Source organism: Sciurus vulgaris (assembly GCF_902686455.1).
Source record: "Sciurus vulgaris genome assembly, chromosome: 7".
In the NCBI taxonomy this organism is placed as follows: Eukaryota; Metazoa; Chordata; class Mammalia; order Rodentia; family Sciuridae; genus Sciurus; species Sciurus vulgaris.
This window is the reverse complement of record NC_136467.1, coordinates 155,024,064-155,051,076: the sequence shown is the minus strand read 5'-3', so window position 1 is coordinate 155,051,076 and position 27,013 is coordinate 155,024,064. Positions and strand designations below refer to the sequence as shown.

The 27,013-nt window shown below is 48.5% G+C and overlaps 1 protein-coding gene across 2 annotated transcripts in view; it reads left to right on the top strand.

The window, feature by feature from the left end:
* Window positions 1–18,898, top strand: part of LOC306665895 (cytidine monophosphate-N-acetylneuraminic acid hydroxylase) — a 66,355-nt gene extending 47,457 nt beyond the window's left edge. Inside the window, exons 10-15 of one of the 2 annotated variants that reach the window (XM_079147560.1) lie at window positions 5,402–5,542; window positions 8,903–9,077; window positions 10,483–10,599; window positions 14,430–14,545; window positions 16,640–16,735; window positions 17,934–18,898. In XM_079147560.1, coding sequence (XP_079003686.1) covers window positions 5,402–5,542; window positions 8,903–9,077; window positions 10,483–10,599; window positions 14,430–14,545; window positions 16,640–16,715 — 625 coding nt within the window. In that variant the 3' untranslated portion in view covers window positions 16,716–16,735; window positions 17,934–18,898. The remainder of the gene's footprint in view (window positions 1–5,401; window positions 5,543–8,902; window positions 9,078–10,482; window positions 10,600–14,429; window positions 14,546–16,639; window positions 16,736–17,933) is intronic. The other variant, XM_079147561.1, reaches the window with a different exon arrangement.
* The last annotated feature ends 8,115 nt before the right edge of the window (window positions 18,899–27,013 follow it).

The following is a 27,013-nucleotide window of genomic DNA, read 5'->3' as shown; positions in this document are numbered from 1 at the left end:
AGCCCCAGCTACTCCAGTCAGCCACAGGAGGATGCCTGGAGCCCAGGGTTTTAAGGCCAGTCCAGGCAGCGTAATGAGACCCTGACTCAATAAATAAATACACGAGGGATACAGATAAAATAGTGTTCACAGAGAAATCTGTAGCATTAAATACTTACATTATAAAAGAAGAAAAGTGTCAAGTCGACAATCTAAGCTTCTACTTTCTAAAAGGGCAAAATAAACCTAAAGTAAAAAGAAAGAAAGGAAATAATAAATATGAGTGCAGATGTCAATGAAATTAAAAACAGAAAGACAATGAGACTTAAACTTGATTCTTTGGAGACATGAATAAAACAACAAGCTTCCAGTTAAACTGACCAAAAAAACAAGAAGAGGTGACTGAGAGAGCTGGGTCTCCACAGACCCCAGAGATGTGAAAATACTGATAAATACCATGAGTAGTTCTGTATACTAAAATGCAAGAACTGGGGTGAAATAGACAAATCCCTTGAAAGCCCTGAACCTCCAAATCTCACTCAGGAAGAAGCTGTTCTGTATCTACTAGAATGAATCAATCATTTAAAACATTCCCAAAATGGAAACTCCACACCAACATTGTATACTGGTGAATTCTAACCAATTTTTGAGGATAAAATAACACCAATTTAAAAAATTAGTAATGTAGTTATACATAATACTAGGGTTAATTTTGGCAATTATACAAGCATGGAATTATACAAGCATTGGAATGCTCCAATTCAGTCCCCAGTACTTCCCCTTTCCCTCCCCCATTCCATTTCCTCTATTCTTATATTTATTTGTATTTTTTATATTAGTGCTTCATAGATATATATAAAGGTGGAATTCACTGTGGGATATTCACATATGTACATAAAATAGTTTTGGTCAATTTCATTCTACCATTTCCCCCTTTCCCATCCTTCTCCATTCCCCTCAATTCCCTTTCTCTACCCTACTGATCTCTCCTCTGTTTTCATGGGATTGATTCCCCCCTCATTTTTTCTTTATAGTTTCCACATAGGAGAGAGAATATTCAAACTTTGATTTTCTGGGTCTGGTTTGTTTCACTTAGCATGATGTTCTCCGTTTATGGCCAATACCATAATTTCATTCTTCTTTATGGCTGAGTAAAACTCTATTGTGTCTATATACCACATTTTTTGCTATCCATTTGTCTGTTGAAGGGCACCTGGGCTGGTCCCATAACTTGGCTATTGTGAAGTGTGCTGCTCTAGACATTGATGTGTAATTGTCATTCTGATTGGAGTGAGATGAACTCTCAATTTAGTTTTGATTTGCAGGATATTTTGTAGATGTGGACAATCTCTAAAATCTATCATAAAAGACAGAGAATCTAGACTAGTCAAAACAATTCTGTCAACACAAAACTAAGCTGGAGGATGCATGCCATTCAATTCTAAGATAAATTTTAAAACTACAGAAATCAAGGTCATGTGGTGGTGGTGAAGGGCTGGACACACAGCAATAGGACAGAGCAGGGGAATCAAGAAAGGATCCACAGGGCTGGGGAGATAGCTCAGTTGGTAGAGTGCTTGCCTTGCAAGTACAAGGCCCTGGGTTCAATCCCCAGCACCACAAAAAAAAAAAAAAAAAAAAAATACAATTTGGGGAAAGGCAGATGCAGCAGGGCAATCCATGGAGAAAGGGTAGTCTTTGATAAATGATGTTGGAGGGATTGCACCTTGGTATGCAAACAAGAACCCCTAACCTCACACCATATATACAACAGTCAGTAGAGATGAATCATAGATATATATGTGAATTTTATAAAACTATGAGGTTTTTAGAAGAAAATCTTTTTGACCATAAGTTAGGTACTTCTTAGACATGGCATCAAAGCATGACCAAAAAAAAAAAAGAACAAGCTGTACATTATCCAAATTGAAAAAGATTTACTCTATAAAGGAAACTCTAAAGAACAGAAAGGCTAACTACAAACTGAGAATATATTACAAAACTAGTGTTCATACTGTATGATACATTCTCAAAACTCAACAGTAAGATCTCAACTTCAAATAATAATTTAAAAAATAAACAGTGAGAAAGTAAAAAATGGGCAAAATATTTTAGCACACACTTTACCAAAGAAGATATCTGGATGGTAAATAAGAGATGAAAAGATGCTCACTAGCACCAACCATTAGGGAATGCAAGGCAACACCACAGTGAACTACAGCACTCTGAAAGATGGACGATGCCAAGTCCTGGCAAGGATGCAGCGTGGCAGGAACTGGTATTTACTACTGTTAGCAGTGCAAACTGTTTCCGCCAAGCTGGAAAAGGGTCTGGCAGCTTCTTTACCATTAACCTTGCCACATGACCCAGCAATTCCATCCTGGGGTATTTACTCTAAAGATATTTAAGCTTTTATTTACCTAAATACTATGCACAAATATGAATAGCAGCTTTATTCAGAATCAGCACATTGACCCAACGGGCCTTCAGCAGTGGGTGGATAAACAGACAGGGGCCTTGGCCAGCATAAGAAAGAGTGACCCTGTGTACAGTACATGGGGGCATCTCAGGGCACCATGGATGGTAGATACTGGTCTCCAAAGGTGACCCACTGCATGACTCTGTTCATACAGCACCCTGGAAAGGGCAAAGTCAGAGGCTGGAGAATAGGCCGTGTAACCAGGAGTTAGGGTTTGGGGCATCTGACCTCAGAGGGGCAGTCCAAGGAGACCTGTCCTATGTCCAATGTCCAATGCAGGGGCTGCATGACCCTACAGGTGCTGAAACTGTAGGACTGAATCCCCCAATTCAAATAACTGCATCTTGGTAAATGTGGGAAGTTAAAAAGCAAAAAACATAACAGTTCCTAAGGAGTGCTAAGCCATGGTGGGTGAAGCTAATATACTTCATTGTATTTGTGTGACAAATTGTTATGTGCACATTTTATAGAATTCACAATCTCTGGCAGAAACAACAGAAGATATCTACCCATTTTGTAGTATTTGGAGCATAGTTTTATTATTTAAAATGCTAAATAAAACTTTATAGATGTTTGAACTTTGCTTCTATGATCCCACCACTTAGAATCTATGGGAAGCTAAGTACATCTGTAGCAGGGACTCAGCCCCTAGCTGTGATGTTTTTATGGACAGGTACCACCTGCTTCCCACAATCCACTTTGAGATGGGTTTCTGTGTCCAGGCGGAGTCCTCCCAAGTGCTGGCAGTGAGTGTTTGCCCCTTGCTACAGGAGTGCACTCTCTTCTTCTGAGTTTACTGGGTGTCAGGAAACCCGTTTTTAACCTTCGTTTCATGACTAACTTCAGGAAAGGCTGCCTCCGACTTCCTGTCCCCTTGAGGCCACAGACAGTACAGTAAGGGCAGCAGGTGCGGGCCACCCAAGTTCTACCACCGCTTACTGGGACCAATGATCTGCCACCTTTCGACTTCATCTGCCTTGTCCTTAAAGCAAGACTTGCCACTTTGAAGCTATTGTGTCCTTTCCTGGTTAGCTACATGAGTGGTCACTCCGTGAGGCCTATTCTGGTGCGTCCCTTTCCTGCGGACATCACTGAGCTGTCCCACACCTTCCAAGTGTTCTTCAGTAGGACTGGACTAAGGTTAAAAGATGATTTCCTTTGATCAATGCTGTCCCTCACTCATGTGTCACTTATGTGTCTTGGGAGGTTTTTCTTGGTACCAGGGATTGAACCCCAGTACCCTTAACCACTGAGTCACATCCTCAGCCCTTTTTTTAAATTTTTATTTTGAGACAGGGTCTAAGTTGCTTAGGGACTTGCTAAATTGCTGAGGCTGTCCTCAAACTCAAAATCCTCCTGCCTCAGCCTCCCGAGTCACTGGGACTACAGGCGTGCGCCAACCGTGCCCAGCACTTAGATTTAGTGAGCAGGCGTTGGGGAGCTAGAGGTAAGTGACTGCCCCACTATGGTTTACTGGAGGAGAACTATTAAAATACAGCTCGATGGCTGTTCTGATGGCCAAGGGGATGTAGGTGGCGGTGAGGAATGGACTCCCAGGGTGGGCACAGACCCTCAAGGTGCTCAGGAGCTGAGAGGGTGCTGCCACCCAGCGTGGAGAACAAGACCCGTGAGGGGCGGGGAGGGGCAGGGCCGCCAGCCACCTCTGGCTGGAACTGCACGCGGAGCCGCGGGGACTGACATGGCATCTAGTGAGGAGCAGGGACGTAATTAGATGCCAGGTTGTATGTCTGTGAGGGGGAGGACAAGGGGTGTCCATCCTGTGACCAGGGAACTGTGGATGGCAGTGGGGTTGGGACGAGAATGCCGACGGAGGCCAGTGAGGAGGGACTTCAGGGACTTGGGGAAGAATGGGAGGGGCTGACGTCCTGCCCAGACGCCACCTTTGAGGGTGACCAGAAGCCATACCTCTGCGGGCGCCAGCTGGCCAGCGTCGCCCTGGGCACCACTGTGCCCCTCAGGGCTTGGCCCCCAGATGTGGGTCTCCTCCAGGCCCTAGAGGGAGAGGCGCCCGGAAGTGGTGGTGTTTGGTGAACATGCACACTGAGCTTTAGGAAGAGGCTGAGAGGGGCCTCTGGAGGCAGGGAGACCAAGGGCAGCAAGAGGGAGAGAGATGGAGGACCACAGTCCTGGGGGACCTGGACGGACCGGAAGGGAAGGGCCTGGACACCCGTGGGTGCAGGGACAATGACTTGGCTCTCGTCTGCATGTCACTTCCGAGCTCAGAGAGGCTTGTGAGGGCCTTGTCTGTCCCACCAACTGGGCATTCCAAGTCCGGTAGCCAAGCTGCAGCGGGTAAGTGGCCCTTTAGCAGGGAGGCCCGTCCAGAGGCCCCTTCGCCTCCTGCCCCCCCCCCCCTTCTCAGCCCCCACAGTTGCCTTCCAGTGTGACAGGAGTTGGAAAAGCTTCAGCTCTCTGAGAAAGGTCGCAGTTTGGTGTCATTTATAGGAGTTCCCAGGGTGGTCGGGGATTGGTAGGAGCTGAATCTCAGAATGGGTTGTGACCAAGCATGTGTGTGGTCTCAGGACAGGTGGGTTCTTAATGGCTTTGAACCAGGGACTTTTCAGACTTGCCTGGAGTTGGGGGCAGCCCTTCCCTGTGGCCTTGCTGCTGGGGCTGCTTGGGAGCTAGTCTGCACTGCCCACTGGCGTCCCAACAAGTGTTTCTAGGCCCAAGAGTCCTTCTCCATAAAATGAGCGTGTTAGAAGCATCTGTCTCATGAGGCACTGGGAAGGTGAACCTTAGTCCATACCAAGCACTGACCGTGACGCCTTCCAACCAAATCATACTCGATCCAGTCTCATCTTCATGTTTCCACGGCCCAAAGGCGGGGAGGCAGTCAGGAAGCGGGGAGTCTGTCCTTGGAGTAGTCGGACCAGCCTCTGGGGAGACAACTTCTCATGTGGGAATGCCCTTATTTCTCAGATACATTAAGGAAACAAACACCAAAAATGACCCAGATCAACTCAACAATCTCATCAAGAAGAACTCTAACGTGGTGACATGGAGCCCACGGCCTGGAGCCACCCTTGACCTGGGCAGGATGCTAAAGGACCCAACCGACAGGTTTGTCTTAAATGTTCCTGGAAGAAAAAAATGTTTTATGAATTTGTTTCAGTATTTTGAGAAAATAAAGGGCTTATTTCTGCATTCTTGATAGGCTCCTATTTGGTAGTTGATTGAGTTGCATATTAAGTTTCTTATGCAATGAGATCCACATATCAGTTTTAAAATGAGAAGTCTTATTATTTAAGTAAACTAAGAGTAAATAAGTATCTTTACTAATAAGTAATCTTTAATACATAATATGTAATAAGTATCTTAAACTAATAAGTATCTTTCGAGTCTAAGGGAAAAGAAGACAGTCTGCTTCCAAGCTTTTCATCCTATGTAATAATTGCCATACTAAAGGGCGAGCTGGAATGGACCAGCTTGAGCGAATGTTGCTTTATATGAGCAAAAGCAACAAGCAAGAAGGCCTGTCTTCACCTCAATGCAGACACCACGCCTGTCTGCTCCATAGGCACCACCTCTGCATAGGCAGATGCAAGTCCAGCAGAGCTCACATGGATGTCACTGTTCTGAGCCAAATGGCAGCCCGGGTTTCTTCCCTGCTTGAGATGGCACTAAGCTGGGTGGAGGGCCAGGTACCCCCAACCCAGCCTTACCACATCGGCTGGAAAGTCAGTCAGACATTTTGCCCTTTAGCTGGCTTCCCATGCCAAACTCGTTCCCAAACCCAGTGGATGAAGTTTTCACACATCCATCATTCTTCTCCAGCCTCTTCTGCCCTGGCCTCAATCCACCACTCACAGCTCCTCGCCTGGATGCCCACAATGACCCCGGCTTGCGTTTACTGCCCCCACACCCCAGCGTCCGCCTCCATACAGCATTTTTCAACCAGCAGGTCCCAAATCATTGGTGGGTTGGTTGTAAAATCAGCATCGCCTCTCACAAGCAGCATCTTCCTGAAAGAATGGAATGGGATGGAATGAGAAGTAGAGTAGGATGGAACAGAATAATAGAACAGAATAAAATAGTACAGAACAGAATGCGATAGTGCAGAACAGAATAGAATCGAAGAGAATGGAACAGAACAGAACAAAACAGAATGTGATGGTACAGAATAGAATAGAATGGAACGTGATAGAATAGAATAGGATGGGATGGGATGGGATGGGATGGGACGGGACGGGATGGGATGGAACGGGACGGGATGGGATGGGATGGGATGGAACAAAATGGAACGGAACAGAACGGACTATAGTAGAATAGAATGGAATGGAACAGAACAGAACTGCACATGCCTGCAAGCATTGCATATAGCGAGGTATTATTTTGTGAAACCTCTGTTCACAGACAACCTTGGTTCATGGATGCCCGGGGTTCTGATATAAATCAGCTCTTGCTGGCAAAGTGTTTGGAAGCCTCGCTCCTCCTTGCTGGCAGATGAATCTTTCTCCGTTGTAAAACTATCCCTGCTCCTTCCCTGCTTAGAGTTCCTGAAGGCTCCCCAGAGCCTCAGAATGTAAGTGGCTTGCTCCTCAGGTCCACGTGAGAGGTGCTCACTCATGCGGTGAGGAGTGGCAGCCAGGAGCTTTGGTCATTCAGCATTGGGATCTCTCGGTCTTGGGTGCTCCGAGGCATCCTGTAGCAGTTGTTCTCAAACTGAGTGAACATCAGAGTCCGCAGGGACTTAAAATGCAGATCGCTGGGCTCCCATCAGAGGTTCTGAATTGGTAGATCTGGGGTGGAGCCCAGGAATCTGCGTTTGTAGCCTGGTGCCACACCAAAGACTTCTGGGAAGCCAGAGTCACTGGTCTTGTGGGTGCTAACACTCAACGTAAGGGACGCAGAGACTAAGAGCTTACAGCCCCCCTTGGAGAGGGACAGGAGAGCCCAGGAAATGTGGTGGGGGGTGTGGTCTGGAGTCTTTGGCATTTAGTGATGTCTTCGAGGGGCACTGGAAGCGGGGGAGGGGTAGGGAGGGAGGGGAGAGGAGGGGGCTCCAGTCAGAGGCAGTGGTGGGAAGGGGAACAAATAGCACTGTGCACTTTGTGAGTGCTGGTATTTCAGAGAGTGAATGCGTGCATGTGTTGATTTAGAAGTGATCTATTAAGCTCCTTCTGTACACCAGACCTCACACAGGTCAGGGAAAGTCCCTGTCCTTGTGGAGTGCTCATGTGCCTGAGTTCAGGGCCAGTGAGAGAAAGCAGCAGGAAGAGACAGGACTCCACAGGGAGGCCACTTGTGGGCCAGGGCAAGAACGCTGCCCCGCAGGTCGGGGCAGCTGCATGAAGTCGTTGAGCAAAGAAGGGACGTTACCGAATGTGCTTCAGAGAGGCCACTCAGCTTTCTGGAGGAGAATGCACTGGGGAAGAATAGCTGGAGTCAGGGAGGCCAGCTCGGAGGCTGTGACTTCACAAGAAGAGACAAGGGAGACTCTAAATGGAGAGGGGGTGAGGGCTGGGGAAGTGAGAAGCTTCAGGATCGGGTTAGCAGACACCAGTGCAGCTGTAGCTTTGGGCACACAGTGGACACACCCGCCACACCTGCTGGATCTTCACTAGAAGGTCCAGGTGCCGGCTGTGTCCTTGCAGTCCCCGGGGCCAGCGCATACCCTGTTCTAGCCCCGGGACTCAGGAGCCCAGGTTTCATATGATGAGCCCTCTTCACGTGGGATGCCCGGAGCTTCAGGATGGCCCCAGAGCTTTTGGTCCACGCTGCCGACTGGGTTTAAAAGAACTGCCCCCATGAGGCCAGTGGCTGGGTTGTCACGGAGTGCCCCTGCTAGTGACAGTTCTGCGTGGATCTCAAAGGCAGCCGAGTCACCCGTGGGCCATCACCTGCTGGGTGGGGTGCAGGGGAAGCAAGCCCAGCAGAGGCTCTCTGATCCCCTCCTGGGCATTGCCGGCCCTTGGTCCCCTCAGGCAGGCTAAAGCGACATGACGGCAGCCCTGCCTTCGTTCCTATGAACTGCAGCTGCTCCTGGGGAGAGCATCCAGCTGCTCTGCCCAGTTTGATCAAAGTGCACAGAGTCACCTCCCTCGGTGTCCTTCTTGTGCTGGTGGCTGTGAAACCCAGCCAGCCAGCATCCAGGCAGGGTCCCCAGACTGGGCAGCCGGTACCAAGGGGCGCAGAAGTGTGGGGACACCACAAAGCCAACACAGCCACATCAGGTCTGCCATCACCAAATAACTTAGTAATTTGGATGGAAAGTGTCCAAATCTGTGGTTGTAAACAAATCTTTTCCGCAGTTATGGACTTTCTTCTTGGAAGCCCATCCCACTAGACAGTTTACGAGGGCCACTCTGGGGCACTTCGGGGCTCCTGGGAACCTTTCGGGCAGCCTCGGCGACTGCTCTGGGTGACCCCGCCTTCCCCACCTGCTGCACTCTGCTCACCGTTGCCCACTGTGTCTTTCAGCAAGGGCATTGTGGAGCCTCCGGAAGGGACTAAGATCTACAAGGACTCCTGGGACTTCAAGCCATACCTGGACACCCTGAGTGCTGCTGTAGGTGATGAGATCTTCCTTCACCCATCCTGGATAAAAGAGTACTTCACCTGGGCTGGATTTAAGAATTACAACCTGGTGGTCAGGGTAAGCCGTCAGTTTTGCTTTTGTGCACGGCGGGAATACAAGGAGTCCCCTCGGTCTACCAGTCTGTCCCTCAGTAGACTTCGTCTCGTCCTCCCACCTCCTAGCGGAGAGCAGACTGAACCACGTGGTGGGCATTCCCTCCTTGGCAACGTAGGGACTGCTCTGAAGTCCAGCGGAGCTTTTCTTTTGAGGCATCTCTTCTCTCCTGTCACAGTCGTTTGTCGTAGTTCGTGTCTGTTTGTGGATGTTTTGGTTTGGTTTTGGTGTTTGGCACGGCAGGAATGGCTACTTAAACCGTGGGGCTAGGAGGTGGGAGCCACCCAGAGGGGTGGTGACAAGGGGAGACAGAAGCAGGGAATTCATACCCACAGATGTGCTGAGGACAGAAGGGCACCCCCCGGGAGGCAGGCTGGACCCAGAACATGCCGCAGCGGCAGCCATATGCAGGGCGACCAGAGGAGGGCTCAGGTTAAACCTGACCTCCGAGCTGGAGGTGCAGGTCACCAGCAGGCAGGGGTGCAGGGAAAAGGGCCCAGAGTGAGCATCAGGGGCTGCCAGGTCAGCGAGCAGCTAGCCAGCCGAGGCACGGAGCTGGGCAAAGGCTAGGGATGGCACCAGGATGGACAAACTCAGGCTCCAGAGACGAGCGTTGGTCACCCTTGGGGGACAACTATTCCCAGGATTACCTTGCAACCCCCGAACATTGACCCCAAAACAGTGACTCCCCAGAACCTCCCTGGCGGCCATGGCCAGTCTGTGACAAGGTTGTTGCTGGTCAATAGTGAGATCAGTAAAGGTGTAGTTATGCAGGTTGGTACAAAGACTATCCTGGGAATCATTATTCCAAGATTATTTTTTTGAGGCTTTAAAATCTTCCTTGAGTGATATATAAGAACAGCATTTTTTTCAAATCCTCACCTGGCAAAATAAAAGGTTGGTACCATGTTAGCTCCCAGATATTTTTTAGGAAATTGTCTTTGAAATCCAAAGACCTGGGAAACATTGGTCTAAATTATATTTTCACTTGGACAATTAGTATGAAAATGAGAAAAACGATTTGCAGCTTTCAATGAGACTGATATTTAGCTACTCTGATGGATAAGCAGTCCACATTTTGTGCATCCTCCGACCTGATGTCTCCTTACTAACAGTGCTTAAGATCATGACAGCCTTCTCAAAGGATCTGATGGACGTTAGTGATAGGAAGCAGCTTTGCTCATGTAGTAGGCGAGGGTTTGAATGTTCTCAGTTTAGGATAGAGGAGGAAAAAAGACCTGGGGGCGTAGGGTGACTTAACCCCAACTTCCAACACGTTGCTGTCCTTTAAGAACTTTGGGTCTGACACATTCTTCGGATTTGTCAAAGACCTCAACCCCCGATTGATATTCCACTTCCATGTGCGCAGATGATGGAGACAGATGAGGACTTCAACCCCTTTCCTGGAGGATATGACTACTTGGTGGACTTTCTAGATCTATCCTTTCCTAAAGAAAGGCCAAGCCGGGAGCACCCCTACGAGGAAGTAAGTAAGCAACTCAGGTGGAACTTCCTTTCCGCCTCCTTCCTTCCCTCCCTCCTTCCCTTCCTCCCTCTCTCTTTCCCTCCCTCCCTCCCTCCCTTCCTCCCTCTTTTTATTTTAGAATAACTTTAACAGAAGCACTTCAAGGACAGCACATGGTATTTCTTGCACCTTACTTTGAGATTGTGTATTTGTCTCAACTCACAAACCTGTTATTAGCTGAAGTCCACCCTTGCCTCTTCCTGAGCCATTTGTGAAGGCTGGCTTCCCTACCTGCTTCCTTTCAAGCTCTCTCAGTCTCGCTGCTGTCAGGTCAGCAGACATTCATCTCTGCCTCCTTCTTCCTCTGCCCTGTGGTGTCTCCTTCCCCAGGTGGACCCACTGGGTGTTGCAGTAAAGGGAGTTCAATCAACATAAACTCACATGTTCTCACACTCCGATTCTGAGCAAACCTCTCAGCAGCCTGGTGTCAAGGAGAGAGTTGGGGCTTTGGAAACGGTCACTTTGGGTCTGGCCCCAGCCCTGCTGATCCTGGTCTCTGGTTCTGAGGCTTGAGCAAGTTCTTCACCTAGCTTGTTCTATGCCAAGTCCAGTTTTACCTGTGGTGCAAATCTTAAGTCACTGAATCCTACAACAGCCCTAGGAACAGACACTGCTCTTGTCCCATTTTAGGATGTGACACTGAGGAGCGAGGTCACTTGCAAGGTGGTCTAGTTGGTACATGGTGGTGCAGGGCTCTGAGCTCAAGCACTGAAGCTCTAGAGTGGACGCTTTCAGTCTCTGGGGAGGTGCTCACGTCTGAACTGAGAAAACCTGTAGATTAAGGTGTCTGCTAGACTTAAGGAGAATCACCTTTGCAAGGGTTAACACAAGGTCATTTAAAATATTAAATCTGACTAAAAATCACTTTTTCAGAGTTTTTATAATACATTCCCTGGATAAAGTGATCACTTTTGCAGATTCAAATACACCCTGGGGTAAATCGTGCCTGCCCTGCACTGGGTGATCTGTTGGGGGACTCATGGGTCGTACCCCCAGGACCGTAGTGAGAGCACCAGGTGTGTGGTTTGCTTAAGGAGGTTACGTCCACACTTGGAAAAGATCCTCTCTGTGTGACTTAGAACCCTCTGCTATTGCTTCCATCCTTCTTTTTGCATTAATTGCCTTTCAAAGTCATAACGGTGTTTCTTTCTTGTCCCTAGACACATGGCCCACCTTCCTCCTTCTCCAGTCTGGGTGGGCTGCAGGTCTGCTCCAAACCCACGGCCTTCTGCTGCTTCCAGACCCTGCCGTGTCTTCCCCTTCGTTGCTTTACTCCTTTTTGGGACTTTCTGCTTGACCAGCAGCCTGAAGGGTGCCCTTCCCCCATGTCCCCAGATTGGCTGATGGGTTGTAGGTGGCAAATCCTTTCCCATGGACACCAGAGGGCATGCAAGGTTGTTCCAGAGAAGACTGATGCCAGCTGATCCTACCTCCTTTGTAGGTGACTGTCAAAAATGAGGAGTCCTTGTTTCCCAATAAAAAGACGAGTGCAGGCTAGTTTAGGGATGTCTGTACAGTGCAGGGTTTGTGATCAGTGGGCTTCATCTGAAGGGGGATCACACACTTAACTGCTCAGAGTGGCTCACGGCAGGTCTCATAAATAGGCGGAGCTGGGGGGGATGGCGTCCCGTGGGAAGCAATGCCAGGTCAGAAGCCCGCGAGCCCTCCTGAGCGCCAGCTCGGGGTTTTCCAGAGAACTTGGAAACACAGATTTTCATGTGAAATACAGAAGTGCAGAAAGTTAACTCGGATGTTTTAAGAAATGTACACTTGATGAGACAAAGTGAGAATCTGTTGCTGGGGGGTCACTAATCTGCCTGGAGTCATGAAGGTGAGGAACCAACTGTAGGCTGGGGACCTGTGTGCCCAGATGTGGATGTGCACATCAAGTCCATACGTTCAGAGAACCATCTAAGCGCACCTGGTGAGGGCTGCACGTGGGGGTAGGCGAGGGCTGCGTGTTTGGTGGGCCTGCATTTCTGCTCACCTGTCCCTGCTGTCGCTTTGGTCCCTGCCCCGCCCTCTTCACCCAAGTGCTCTCCACTCTGCCGCCTTCGCCAGGGCCGCCGCTCTGCCTACCGTCTAGATTCGCTTACTGGTTGGCATCTCCTCTTGTGGCCCGCCTGCTTTTCACAGTGGCCTCCTGTACCTGCATCAGGGCTTTGTCCACCCTTCAGCTGGGTCTGGGAGCTCGGAGGAGGTGGGGTCTGCGTGAGAAATCCCTGCGCTTCAGTGACAACGCCCTGTCTTCCATCTCCTCCTGACGGTGCCTACTGTGCACTCTAGAGTCCCTCTCCTGCAGCCCGGATCTCTTCCTTCCCTCCAGAGTCCCGTGCTCAGACCTCTGTTGTCCTCCAGTTGCTTCCTGAGTGAGCTGACATCACTTTTCTGCTAATGACCCAGCAGATCCAGACACCCAGAGCCTGGACTTCTCTGTGTTCCAGTCAAGCAGTCAGCTGCCTGCTGCTATTTCTGAACGTTGGTACCTATTTTCCACCAGTACAAAATTCAACCTGTCATCTCCTTTCTCTAAAACTGACCTGTCTGCTTTTCTACCTGATCGTTGGCCATGTCGGCCCCCCCCCGCCAGTCAGGGAGCAAATGCAGACGCCCTCCCAGCTCTCCCTGCTCCCTCGTTCTCAACTCTCATCAGCCTCCAAGACCTCATTTTACATGCCATTCCTCAAATCTACCCTCGCTTCTCTCACGTGCTCCTCACCAGGTTAGGAAGAATGAAGTCCCCACTCGGCAACCCTCACCAGGCCACCTTAACCGACCCAGCTTGGGAATTCTGTTTCTACACCTCTCCCGTCAAAGGCACAGATTCCCCCACCTCTTGTAACCTCAGTTCACAATGGGTATGATTGTTGCATAGAAAGGGAAATATATATATCCAAATGCCCATCTCCAGTCATGCATGCCTTTGAATATGACTCTTGTCTTTTATGAAAGTTTGCCTTTATTGGCCTTTGCAGGATATTTACCAGAAAAAAAGAAATGTGATACTGATCCATAAGCTTCTGTAAATGTTACCCAGGTTCTGAAGGATGGATTGTTACAATCTGTCCAGCCTCAGGATACCATCTCTTCATGCTGCTTATATAAATTTACTTTTTGTCTCTCGTCAGTTTCGTAATAGAGAAACCAAGTCTCTGCAGGCGTAAGGTCACACAGTCACTGCGCACAGGTTGCGACATAGACCGTCTGCTTGCTCCAGTCCTGTGCTTCTCTGGCCACCCAGCAGCCTCAGCAGAGGGGCTCCTTAAGGGTCAGGTCCTAACCTGCTGAAGTAGGCAGTCCTGCTCTGCTGCTGGCCGGACACATGCAGGCTGTCCTGGACTCACAGGCTCTGCGTGGCCCTAAAGTCCAGGTGGAGAACTGAACACTCACTCTGTAATGATGATTATCACACACGCTCATGTCCAATTCTTACTGAGCGCCAGACCTCGTTTTAAGCATTTTATTTGCATTGGCTCTTTAATCCTCACGACAATCCTACGAGGAATGTCCTATTGGGTTAATTTCATTCCACGAGAGGCACAGAGGGTTACCACGACGGCACCGCCAGAACCTGGGTCTGTACCCAGAGGTCTGCCTCCCTGGGCTCCCAGCCACAGTGCTCCCAGGCTCCTGACTCACCTCCAGTTCTCTCCCTCCACGTCCGCTGCATCCCTCCTCGGCTGTGCCCTCTGCTCCCGTCCCCTGCCAGCTGGGGCAGCTGCTCCCCTGGGCATGGGCTCCATGCCCTATTGTGCCTGGCCACCCTGAGGGTTGCTCCCCGTCTGTTCCAGATTCGCTGCCGAGTGGACGTCATCAGACACGTGGTGAAGAATGGGCTCCTCTGGGATGATTTGTATATAGGATTCCAGACCCGGCTCCAGCGGGACCCTGACATATACCACCACCTGTAAGTCTGCAGCACCTGCCCCTCAGGCCACGGTAGGGGGCGCTGGGGACAGCACACAGGCCTGCCAGCCAGACCTACCTGGGGACACCCAGCAGGTCATTCCTCACTTAGCTTCTGAAAGCAGGTCTGGCTAGGAGAGGACGTGCCAAAGGGTCATTGGCATCTCCCATGGCAGTCCAGATCCCCGTGGAGGCGGTGTTGCGCAGGAAAGGTGGAGACATGGTGAGATAGCCAGAGGAGAACTGGGAGGGATTCGTGTGGCAAACGTGGTCCTTGAGTCCAGCCATCCCCTACGTCCCCTTCGCCTCTGCCCTGGGTGGACTAGTTGGTTCACTGAAATGGCCCACTCAACGCAGCTTGCTCATCCTTCACAACTGTGCAAACCTTTGTGTTCACACTTGGAATATTTGAACTGTACTCTCAGAAAAGGCCATTTTCCATTTCCATACTTACAAAATAATTACCAAAGAAGACAGCACCCTTTCTTCTACTTGCCACTGATTGTCCCATGTAAAATGCCCCAGAAAAACCCCCTCTCTAGATTCTGTCTTGAGCTTGCAATTTCAAATTTCTTTTTTACTTATTTCCTTTGAATGCTTATAGTTTAAAATTTTGAAGGTGGTGGAAGTATATGAAACACAAAGTAACCCACCAGGCACCTCCCAGGAAACCACACCTGTTTCCTGCCCGCCCTCCACCCACTCACTCAGGTGACCCTTGTCAGCAGTGCAGCGTGTGGTTCCAGGCCCGTCCGTGTTGCTCTAGGTAGATTTGTTTTCAATAAAATGCCCCCTATTGTTGGGGGACAGTTATTATTGCTGCTGTTTTTAAACGCAGTTCCAGTGCAGCTGTTTCGCAACTTATCACCCAAATACGTTGGGCCTCCAGGGCACCTGAGGCCACACCCCGAGTTTTGTTCATTTTCAACAGAGCATGTATCCACTTTCTGTCCTCGCAAGGTCTGGGACAATGTGACAACTTTGGGGAGATTCTGGAGATTTCTTAATGAAAAGAGTTCTTCTTGGAAACTTCTAGGCCCTTGATGCTGAAGGTGATCTTGGTGTGTCGTGTTTGGTAACAGGGGTCATAAATACCATAGGAGGTATCAATGAATCTTAGGACACAGTCACAGTCCAATTTAACTTTGTTGTTCTTAAAACAGAATGTGTGAATTTAATAAAATTTTTCTCATTATAAAACAACACAAATTCACTGTGGCATATCTGAAAAAAAATATTTTAAAATTAAAACCACAAATAATTCCATCACCTGGACAGAACAATTACATTTTGGTGTCCAATCTTTCTTTTTCTGTTCACATGCACTTGCATTTTCCATAAACATAGGACAATGCTGTGCATATTTCCATACTTACATATTTGCCACATCCTGCAGATTTCCCACATTCTTTTTTTTTGTGTGTGTGTTTTTGTTTTTTTTTTTGCAGTGCTGGGGATTGAACCAGGGCCTTGTGCTTGACAGGCAAGCACTCTACAAATGAAGCTATATCCCCAGTCTCCTACATCCCTTTTGATGACCACCTCCCTGACACCATATGGCCATGTTCAGACTTTACTGAACTAATCTGGAGTTGACCTTGAAGTTGTTTCTAACCTTTCACTATTCACACCCAGTATCTTGCACACTTACTTAATGATTTCCTTAGGATAAATTCCTGGATGTGTCATTGCTACCCACAGTGAACACAGAGCTTAGCCTTTGGTGCACTCTGTCAAACTGTTCTTCAGGAAGCTGTTTCTTCATCCCATAAATAATGTACCAGAAGACACACTCATCTGCCCCTTTGCCAATGTGAGGTCCTAATGCTTTTGTGTGCTGCATGTCAATCTGGATTGTTTCCCCTATGAGAATTTCTTAAAGCAAGGCTCATAATAATGCAATAAAAAAGATAGACTCATCATGTTTTGAGGGACTACCTGTATTCAACACCCTGAAAGTTCTAAACTCCATGAGCAGTTGATCAGTACAGAAATGCTGTCTTAGGGAGAACTGGGTGCAGTATCAAAAAGGTCCTGGCCAAACAGCAGGCATGGAAGTATCCAAGACATATTTCTCTGGTTATGTCTCCCACAGGTTTTGGAATCATTTTCAAATAAAACTGCCACTGACGCCACCCAATTGGAGGTCCTTCCTGATGCACTGCGGTTAGAGGGACCTGGGATTTCCCAGGTAGGGCATTCTGTGGATCTGTGTGACACCCTGCTGTGCTTTGTCACCTAAGTTAAGCAGGCACCTGACTTTGGCGGGTTGAGACAGAGCAAATGTTACAAGAATGTTGACATTTAAAAGGAAGTGAATAAAATAGAGTGAATGCATCCAGTCCAAGGTCCACAGATGCTTTGGCCAGATCGAAGTGAGCATATAGCCATTAGCGGACAGAATAGAAACTATTCTGAGATGTCGGTGAGTGCTCAGAAATAAATCATGAGCACATGGGAAAGGCAGCAACAAAAACGAAAGGAAAATCAAAAGGACGATTCAGATGGCCCATTCCCGCCCCGTTTCCAGTAGACCTCTGGCTTTTCTGGACTGGAGAGGCGAGCTCGCCCGCCACACACGGAATGCGCCACTCTGTCTGCGGCTTGAGGTGTTCACCAGCTGAGTTACACAGCGTTTCCAAACGCATGTAATCCAAACGCAGACCACACAGTCTTCCTATGAAGACAGTCACCTCCACTCTTACTTTCATGCCTTTATGCTTATTTATTTGTTCCACAAACAGCAATCCCTTCCCGTTTTCTTGTAATAAGCTGGTGGTGGGTCCTCCTGTTAGATGATGAGTTCCTTAACTGAAGGTGCTGGCTTGGTTAGCCCAGCGCACACGTGACTTCAGGCAAGAAAGGAACAAATGAGCCTGTCCACTGTCAGTGTGACTCGCCTCTTAAGTAGGCCCCAGTTGTATTTGCCAATAAAATGGAAGGCCAAGTCGGAGCGTCTTTTACGTTCTTCTCAGTTGGAGAGCCCTTGCTTCACGTTGTGGTCTGGCGCACCGGGTGCGGCCCGGCCTTCTGAGTCCTGACCCTGAACTGGCGGCATGCTAAGGAGGTCCAACCAGCTGCTCTGCAGGCCGAGGCCCGTCTGGAGGAGTGGCAGGCTGGGGGTGCAGGAGCAGTGGGTGTCCACCACTTGGACCTCACGGATCACACGGGAGAGCTGGCCACACACAGGCAGCCCTCCCGCAAAGCACAAAGGGTGGAAAGTCACATTCCAGTTCACCTCCTAGCTCTGGATTCTCCCTTCCTGCCAAGCAACTCTGGAGCTTGGACGAAAGAGTGAGGATAAAAATGTGTCCCAATGCAACAGGAAAAGAACGAGCATTAAAACGAAGTTCAGACTGTTGTTCATTAGTGATCTCTTCCATTCACAGGGATGCCAGACGACATGAAGAATTCAAGAATCCTCCTGTTCCATCTCGAACACGAGTTCATCCCTGAGAAACCATGATTTGTCACATAAGCAACTATGTCATGCTGCCTTCCTGAGATGTTTACGAAACTTATCCATCACTATGTAGTCAGATATTCAAATATATTTTTCTGGGGGTGTCGCTCAGAGGCATGAGTGTATACTTAGATGCACGAAGCCCTGGGTTCCATTCCTATCAGCAAACATATATATATATATATATAAAAATAATCAAACACATAGATATATATATATATGTATCACCCACAATTGTCTATAGAAGGAAACAATGAATCCGATAGGAATGAGCCCTGTATGGAAAACAAAGCATGACAAGTTGATATAAATCCAAGCATAGAAGAAGCAGGCAGAAGAAAATGTTCAAAAAAAATTAAATTTCTTGAAACAGTAACACTTTTCTAAACTCTTAAAAATATTGTTTCAATGGTGCAAATAGGCAACTAATTTGCCTATTTTTGTTAATGTCTATAGATTTTTATGATATTCATATGATTATTTAGGACATACAAATTAATTTCTAGAAAATATGATTGTTAAATAGATTTCTGTCTTATGTGTTGATGTTTCCAACACACCAGTGATTTGAAAATCAAAACCTGGTTTTTGATTATATATCCTACCTCTTTAATTCTGAAGATGCCAGAACGTGGTGGAATTTGTCTCCTTAAATCTGAGTCACATTGGGCAGTAGCAACACTGGTCATCTGCCTCTTATTGACACCAATAGAGTTTGATTGTTCTGGTTGACCTCATGTATTTTGCAGAGCAGAAATGTTTGGAATCCAGGAAATACGTTTTGTGATTTACACTATACAGTAATTTATTCAGTTATCACTAAAAGTAAATGTAATATTTGTCAATAGAATATGTATTAAAATTCATATAATGACTGAATAAAAGATCATTTTAAAGTACGAATGTGGCTTCTCACCACAGGTCTATCTGTGCCTGGGCTACTTGTCCAGTCCTCTCCTTCTGATATCCCCGCTCTGGCTCCTTGGTGTCACCAGGGCCTGCACGCCATCCAACCCCCACCCCACCCCGTTGGTGCATCCTCACCTCCCTTCTGCTCTTCCTCCTGTGTCACCCAAGTCCCTGCCTCTCTCCCTCTAGAGTCTCATATCCACTTCCATGACCCAAAAGAAAAGCCACAAAATCATCCTTTATACTTGGCTCTCACATCCACTCTGCTGACAGGTCCTGTCACCTCCACTTTCAAAATACGCCCTGGTCTGAGCACTTCCCACCACCTCTGCTGCCAAGGGCTGGAGAGGAAGGAAACCCGGGAGCGCGATCTTGGCAGGAGGGGCTGATTCCATTCACAGGCACCTGCGAATCCAGGGAAGGTCCCTCCAGCTCAGTGCTGCAGAACTTGCTGAGCTGCTCAGGGGGCATGGGGAAAGCCATTCGCTGGGACTGCCTCCGGGATGCACAGTCTTGGAGTGAAGTCACCCCAGCAGTGCCAGGAAGCTGCCAGCAGCAGGGTCTGCTGCTCCTCTGGAGATTCAGGAGCCGTGTGCTTCTGGAGCGTGGCCAGGAGGAGGCGACCGTCTTTGCCTAGAGCCCCTTCAGCCCTTGGCATACAGAGCTTCCCTTTGTACCAGCAGCTGGCAGGGGCAGTGTGAGGTTTGCAAACAGGCAACGGCGAGCAGATGTGGAGCTGAGGAAGAGTGAACTGTCAACGGACCCAGACCTGCTGCGGATGCAGGCTGTGTTCTGGGGTCACCACTAAAGGCACAGTCAGGAAAGGGTAACCACAAACAAAATGACTTTAGAATATTCATCTGAAAGAAACCAACAAAAGAGAAAGATCACGCACAATGAGAGTATTTTTAGGAAACGAGAATTTGAGGTGTTGAGGTTTGAACGGCCCCACCCTAACCCCCCATTGCAGTGAACACCCAGTAAGAGGGCAGTAGTAAGAGGGCTTAGGATGAATGGATGGGACTGGAGAATGTTGTTGCTGAGTGAAATAAGCCAATCCCAAAACCAAAGACCAAATGTTCCCTGAGAAATGGATGATGATATGTAATGGGGATAGGGGGTGGGGGAGAGAGAAGAGTGGAGGAACTTTAGATCACGTAGAGGGAAATGAGAGGGGGAGAGTATGAAAGATGGTGGACTGAGACAGACACCATCACCCCATGTACAGGTATGATTACACGAATGGTGTGAGTCCACATCGTGCACAACCACAGCAACGAAATTATGTGCCCCATTTGTGTACAATGGATCAAATGCTGTCTGAAAAAAAATTAAAAAAAAGAGAGCGGTCACCTCTCGGAGGCCACCATTCAGGGACTGGGTGAGCAGGCAGCACCTCTCTGGCATGCTTGCTGTCTCCCCCATGACATCCGCCACTGCACGGCCCAGCAGGAGGCCCTCCCCAGATGCCACACAGATACAGGCATCGTGCCCTCAAACTTCTGGGACCAGGAGCTAAATAAACCTCTGTCCTTTATAAAGTACCCAGAACGCAAGGTTTGTTCAACCTGTAAAGATCAATTCATGAATTCCACCACGTTCACTGAATAAAGGAGAAAAGTTATAGGATCACCTCGGTGTAGGTACAGAAAGAATTGGGCAAATGTTTTCCCAGCCGTTCATGATTTTAAGAGGAAAAACTGCCTTCTGGCAACAATATGAGGGGTCTTTCTCTAAAAGACAATAAAGGATAAATAAGAAGAAAAGAAACAAATCACTCCTGCAAAGAGAGACAAACAGAGCAGGATAGCAGAATGAACAGCAGAAAATGAATCCAGGCATCCGCGGCAGCTGCTTTAAGACACCTGCAGGCACAGCAGTGGCCAGCACAGGATTTAAAAAGAGGGCGGTGCCTTGGTGTCCACGTGGGCTGAGGGACAGGGAATCAGCCCCGACCTGGGCAGCTGGCAGACGTTTCCTTTGACATGATGGGGCTCGCGGTGGGAGCGTTGGGAGAGGGCGGCTGCTTCGCTCCATAGATCCGCTTGTCCGACCCCACCAGTGCCCGCTGTTGGCGTTATTTTATCGCATGTTGTGGAAGCACGTCAGGAGTCCTGTCTCGCTGCTCTCCTTGATCCGGTTTTCCAGGCACTTCTTGCACATCTGTCTAGAACTTTAAGATCAGTTTATCATACTCCAAATTGTTTGTAAAAAAACTTACTGAAAAAATTATTATTAGCAACTTCATTTCTATGTCTAGATGAACCAGGAGCAAGGACGCTGAGCCTCTAGTGGGGGCCGAGGTGAGGCCTGGCCTAAGAGCAGAGCCGGTGCTGAGCAAGGGCGGCCATAGGCCCCTGGAGACACGCAGAGGCGGAGCCTGCAGGGTTCCAGTGCTCGAGGGTGCAGGCCCCTGCCTGACGGACATTTTCTTTGATGACCAGCTGCCCCAGGTCCAATACCTGCACTGGCCTCTGCTTACTGCCAGCGAATATGCAGCTATTCATCAAGAGGAAAGCGAAGTTTACTTGCCCCAAACTGTGGCATTGTTCCCCGACACCCTCGTTTTATTTCCTTCCCTTTTTCTCTTCTTTTTATGTATCTGTCACAAGAAATATCACTTTACTCTCCGCCAAAAGTGCGAGTGTCAGGCAAAGCAGCAACGTCCAGAGTTGAAAGGGCTGGATGGACGGAGCTCTGACCTCCTTAGCGGATGGATCCAGTGACAGACTGTATTTGACTGGACTTACCCGGAGGCGGTAAAAACCACAGGTGGGCGTGGTCTTGGGGACTCTCCCTGGCCCTCATCCCCACCCCTCTGTTTTTCTCTTGCTGCCATGATCTGACGGGCTGTCTTCTACCACACCATGATGCTGTGCCTTGGAGCCCCGGACCATGGACCAAGACCTCTGAAGCCAAATAAGACAAAATAAACCTTTTATCCTCTAAGTTCTTCTTGTCTGGTATTTTGGTCACAACAACAAAACTCTGACTAATACAATATTTAAATCCTGCTTTTGACATGTTAGAAGAAATTAAGTCAAACTATTAATTTCTTTTGTATACAAGTAAGTTAGCAGACTAGTGTTTATACATCTTTGAGTTATTAGTTGACCCATCATAATCAGCTTAAGAAACTGCTATGGTTTCAACTGCAGTTGGTAATTATTTCAATTGAAAATTTTTTCAGTTATGTCAATAAACATTAGAAATGTCTTCCACAGGGAAGAAATACAGAAATTATAACAAGAAGTGTACAAGATGTAAAGAAATTAATAATGAAAGTTTGCCAAGGAAAATAAAAGACCCGAATAAATGGAAAGATATATGTCCCTCGATAAAAATATTCTATGCTGTATTTCTTTCCTACACTTAATGAAATTTCGATAAAAATCTAAAATTCCTAAGGTACTCCTGTAAATAAATAGTAAAAATGTAAGCCATGAAATAGAAAAATTGGCAAAGGACATGAATAAGAAATTATCTAAGGAATACAATTGAACAATCAATAAATAAAAAGAAACTTAAATTCAATAATAGGTGCACCAACAAAAATGTACAAGAAAGCTCATTTGCAAAATTATCATTTTTTAATATTCCATATTTTAAATGAGCCACAACCTCAACTCTTCTTCTATTGTTGAACATTGAACAATCTTTTGAAGAATATTATCCTTGTACTAGTATACATTACGTTTTACATGCTTTGGATTGTTTCCTTGCAATAGAATTCTTGAAGCCTGGTTGCTGAATCAGGCTATGTGAAACCCTGCAGCCTCTGACAGCATCTGGATCTTCCAGAGGAAGGACAGGACCACGTGACACACAGAAGCCTCGGGACAGGTTCACAGAAGTCGTTGCCGTGGAGCTCCGACGCGTGAACTGCAGAAGCCCCTCTGCAGCTTGTATCACTCACACACTATTTCTCTTTTTTAAATGCCCCCAATATCTTCAGGGTGGTCATGTTTTCTGGAAAAAAAAAAAAAAAAAAACAGCAACAGGAACACCTCTGGACGCAATTTTTTTATTGGTGCACACGATTCATGCAGAATGGTGGGTTTCATTTGGGGCATATTCATCGTACATAAAAAGGTCATTTGATCAATTTCGCCCCCACCGTGCCCCTAGTCCTCCTCTTTTGCCCTAATGGCCTCTCTTCTACTTCAGGGCCTCCTTTTTATTCCTTCTAGCCTCCACGGGAGAGAAAACAAGACTCTTCTCCAACCAAAAACATGAAAAAGCATATCAGAACTCCGCCTCCCTGTGACGCCCGTATATCATTATTTTAGCAGTTGAAAGTCCAGTTCCTCGGCCCAGGGAAGCAGGTCAGCCAGCTTGGGGGAGACTTGGCTTTCTCCCGCGCGCCGGCAGGTGGCGGCGCAGCACCGCTGCGCAGCCCGGTCGCTCCTCGGCCCTCGGCGTGGCCGGGACCTGCATCCAGGGGAGCCTGCCGAGCGCGGCTGCATGGGCGCGGAGCCTCCCCGGCCAGCGCCTGCCCCTCGCCTACGCCCGCGGCTTCCCGGTGGCGAGGGCACTCGAGCCTGCGCGGCAGGCAGAGCTCTGAAGCCTCGGCAACAGGTGGCTTTCACCTGCAGAGTGGAAGCACGCCCAAGCAAGGCCTGCAGCCCTTTCCAGGAGCGCGCCGCGGGGCGCACCTGCCTGGCCCTTCTCTCCTGATCCCAACTCCAGGCTCCCTGCAGGGAGGACGGACCTTACTCCCTCCCGGGCATCCCGCGCCCAACATTCGGGAGGCCCCTTCCGCGCACCCCATGGCCACTCGACTCCTCAGTCCGGAGTTGCTCCTGGGGCTTCGTGCGGCCGGGCCCCTACCTGCCCAGCGCAGCGCTGGCGGAGGGGAGGAGCCCTCGGCCCGGACTTGCCTGCCTGCCGGGCCCAGGGCCGTGTGCGCACTTGGCCTGGCCTTCTCATAGACCCCGGCCCCCACGGAAAGCACGCACATAAGCTGCCTCAAACCTGCAGATCTTCCAGCGACACAGGTTTATTATCCTCAAATCTTAAGAAGGGGTGTTTTCCTGACTTGCCAGAGGAGTTTAAATTCACTTCATTGGATAAATCGGTTTGCTTCCTGTCCGTCCCTACCGGTTTCTTTCCAGACTGTGCATCTTTCGGCCAACCAGAGTGAAGAAGGCGGCCGTGTCTAAGACACCTAACCGCTGGCCACCGACAGGATGCAAAGCCAGACTCCCTTAACTCTGAAATACCATCTTGTGAAGGGTAGATTCTTAGTGTCATCCTGAGCCTCAGTCCGGGCAGGTGGAAGTTGAGCAGTTTTGTTTTTCTATTTACAGCTTTTAAAAACCAAGCTGGTTGTGCTGCACTGCTCTGTGTAACCACAAAGATCCCAGAAAGGGTGGGGGCCCGGAGAGAGCATGTCTGTGAATAATGACCTGATGCTTAGGTGGCCCTGCCCAAAAATCCAGCCATAGGAGCTGTTTTAGGCAGCTTTTTCTGTGCTGTGACCAAAAGACCTGAGAAGAACAATTAGAGGAGTAAACGCTTATTTGGGGCTGTCGTTCAGTCTGCAGATGGTGGACTCTGTGGCTCTGGGCTGGAGGCCAGGCAGAAGGAGGTGGAGGAAAGCAGCACAGGACATGGCACCAGGAAGCAGAGAGAGAGCCCTCCCAGGGACAAAATACACACCCCAAGCCAGCCCCCAACGACCCCCTCCTCCGCCACACCCACCTGCCTAGTGACCACCCAGTCCCTATCAGAGGATCAATGCACTGCTAGGTTAAGACTCTTATAACCCAGTCATTTCACCTGTAAATGTTCTTGCATTGTCTCACATGTGAGTTTTTGGGGGGCAACTAATATCTCAACCATAACAGGAGGAAAGACCAGATTTTTTCTGTTTAGAGGCCAACCAATCTGACCCTACAAACATCTTGATTCCACAAAAATAGCTTTTGCAGAGCTGATCACTTCAGTGAGTGGGGGCAGTGGACTCTGGTAGATAGGGCCTGTTCCACCGTGAAAACCTTCGTTTCTGCCTTTGGATGAAGAAACTCTAGGGCCATGGTTAATTGGCCTCCACAAAATAGGCAGAATTCTTAAAAGGCCAAGAAATGAAGCAGTGTTTACAGGGGCCTTGGGCCAGTATTTCCTTGGGGAAAAAATGAAAATATCCATGTCCTCCCAAGTCCAGAGTGAACATTCCAGACAGATGTTATTAAGTATTGAATTCAGTGAGATGTTCAGGCCACAGTGACCAGGACATTTGTGACAATGGCTATGAGTTCCTGTTGTCCAAAGCCACCCACTCAAGTCCCACAAGCCCTGCTGCATCTCCACGGAATATCAGTGCATTCTGAAAGTGACACTTGTCTAGCAATAATTACTGTTATGACGTTATCATGGCCACAGCTTACAAAGTAGTTACAAAGCCAGACACGCTTCAGCAACATTACCCAGAAAATGTGACATTTATGTTCCTGCCCCCATTTGACCATTCCGACTTGAGTCCCATCTGGAATTTACTCTCCCTCTCAAAAGAACAGAACTCCAGACTTCATCTCAGTGATTTGGGGCAGAAAAGATGCAACTGGTAGAAAAAGAGTGTTCAGATTCAGGAGAAAGCACAGTGCTGGAAAATTGGGCAGAGAGAAAGAAGTCCTTCCCAGGATGAAAAATCCATTCTGGGCTAATATTTTTCAGAGCTTATTGGAAAAAGGAAAAGCTCTGTAGGAATATAATTGTAAAACTTACAGTGCCACACCAAAATGAAATTTTCTCTGGTGCATAATTAGGTAGTTTCAGCTTTGCTTGAAGCTTAGTCTCTGTGGAGTAATATCTATGGAAAGTAGAAAGAAAGAAAAACAGAAACTCATTTCAGAACAGAGCAGAGTCCATTCAGAATGCCATATTCAGCCCAGAATTTTCATCACTTTATTTGGAAATGAATGAGTGATTCACACTAGAAATTCATGGTGTCATTACAGTTTGTCATCTGCAGACTGTCCCTATCTTAAGAGGATCCAACTCACAATTTTTTGACTTTCCAGTGGTACAGAAGCATACCCAGGTAAGTATTTTCACTTAGCATATTTGGTAAATTGCTCCATTCGACACTCTCTAGGCAGTTGGTCTGTGTTGGATGAGTTTGTTCCAGTGCAGCCATGTGAGTGCCGAGCCCGTGGCAGGTAGGCTCGCCTGTGCTCTGATGTTCACTAGGCCAGCGCGTTAAATGCATTTTTGAGAGCGTATTTTCAATCTGCAATGGGTTTGTTGGGGTGCCACCCCATCCTAAATCAAGGAGTACCTGCATAATGTTCAAGATCACTGTAAGGACACCCACCGCCAATTCTCACTCCAAAGTGTGGGTTCCGTCATTCTCCACTCTGTGTGGCTCAGGATTTGGAGAACCCTGTCATAGTGGAAGATGAGACAGCTCCTGTCAGGGGACCTGCTGACCCTGAGTCAGGACTCTGGCCTGGCTGGAGTGAGTGGGGAATGAGCAGGGCTTCTCTTCCTTCTGGAGTGCTGCGTGTGCCTTCCCGGGTGCTCCCTCCCCGCTGATCTAGTTCACAATGAGCTTCTCTTCCTTAGACCCCAACCACCCTCCACAGTGGCCCTGCACTGTTGACCTGCACTCCCTGCACCTGTCTTTCCTTCTCCAGACCCCACCACACCCCACAGCTGAGCCCTTACACAGTGGCCTGCCATTGAAGGTGACCTCGGTAGACCGGAGGTCAGGAATTACTCTTGTCTTCAGTGGTCACAGAGCCCAACCGAGTGACATTTTCAACCAGGGCTTATTTGTAGTAACAGCTAGCACTTATTAAACCTTATTCCATACCAGGTACCCGCATAAACCTGTGACACAGCTTGTCGAGTGCTCCCCTGGACCCAGAAGACCTGGGTGGTGCAGCTGTGCAGCTAGGTGGCGGTGGAAGGCTCCGTGGTGCCCAGCACAGGCCTGGGTTTGGGAGGAACCAGAGCGGAAGATTAAACATGCAGTCTCCCCCTCCTTCCTTCCCCGCTGGGTGCCTGCTGCCTTCTCTCCACTGAGACAGCCCTGCCCCTCCCTCTGGGATAGCTGTCTGGGTCTGAGGACACATGTGGGGCTTTTATTTTGCC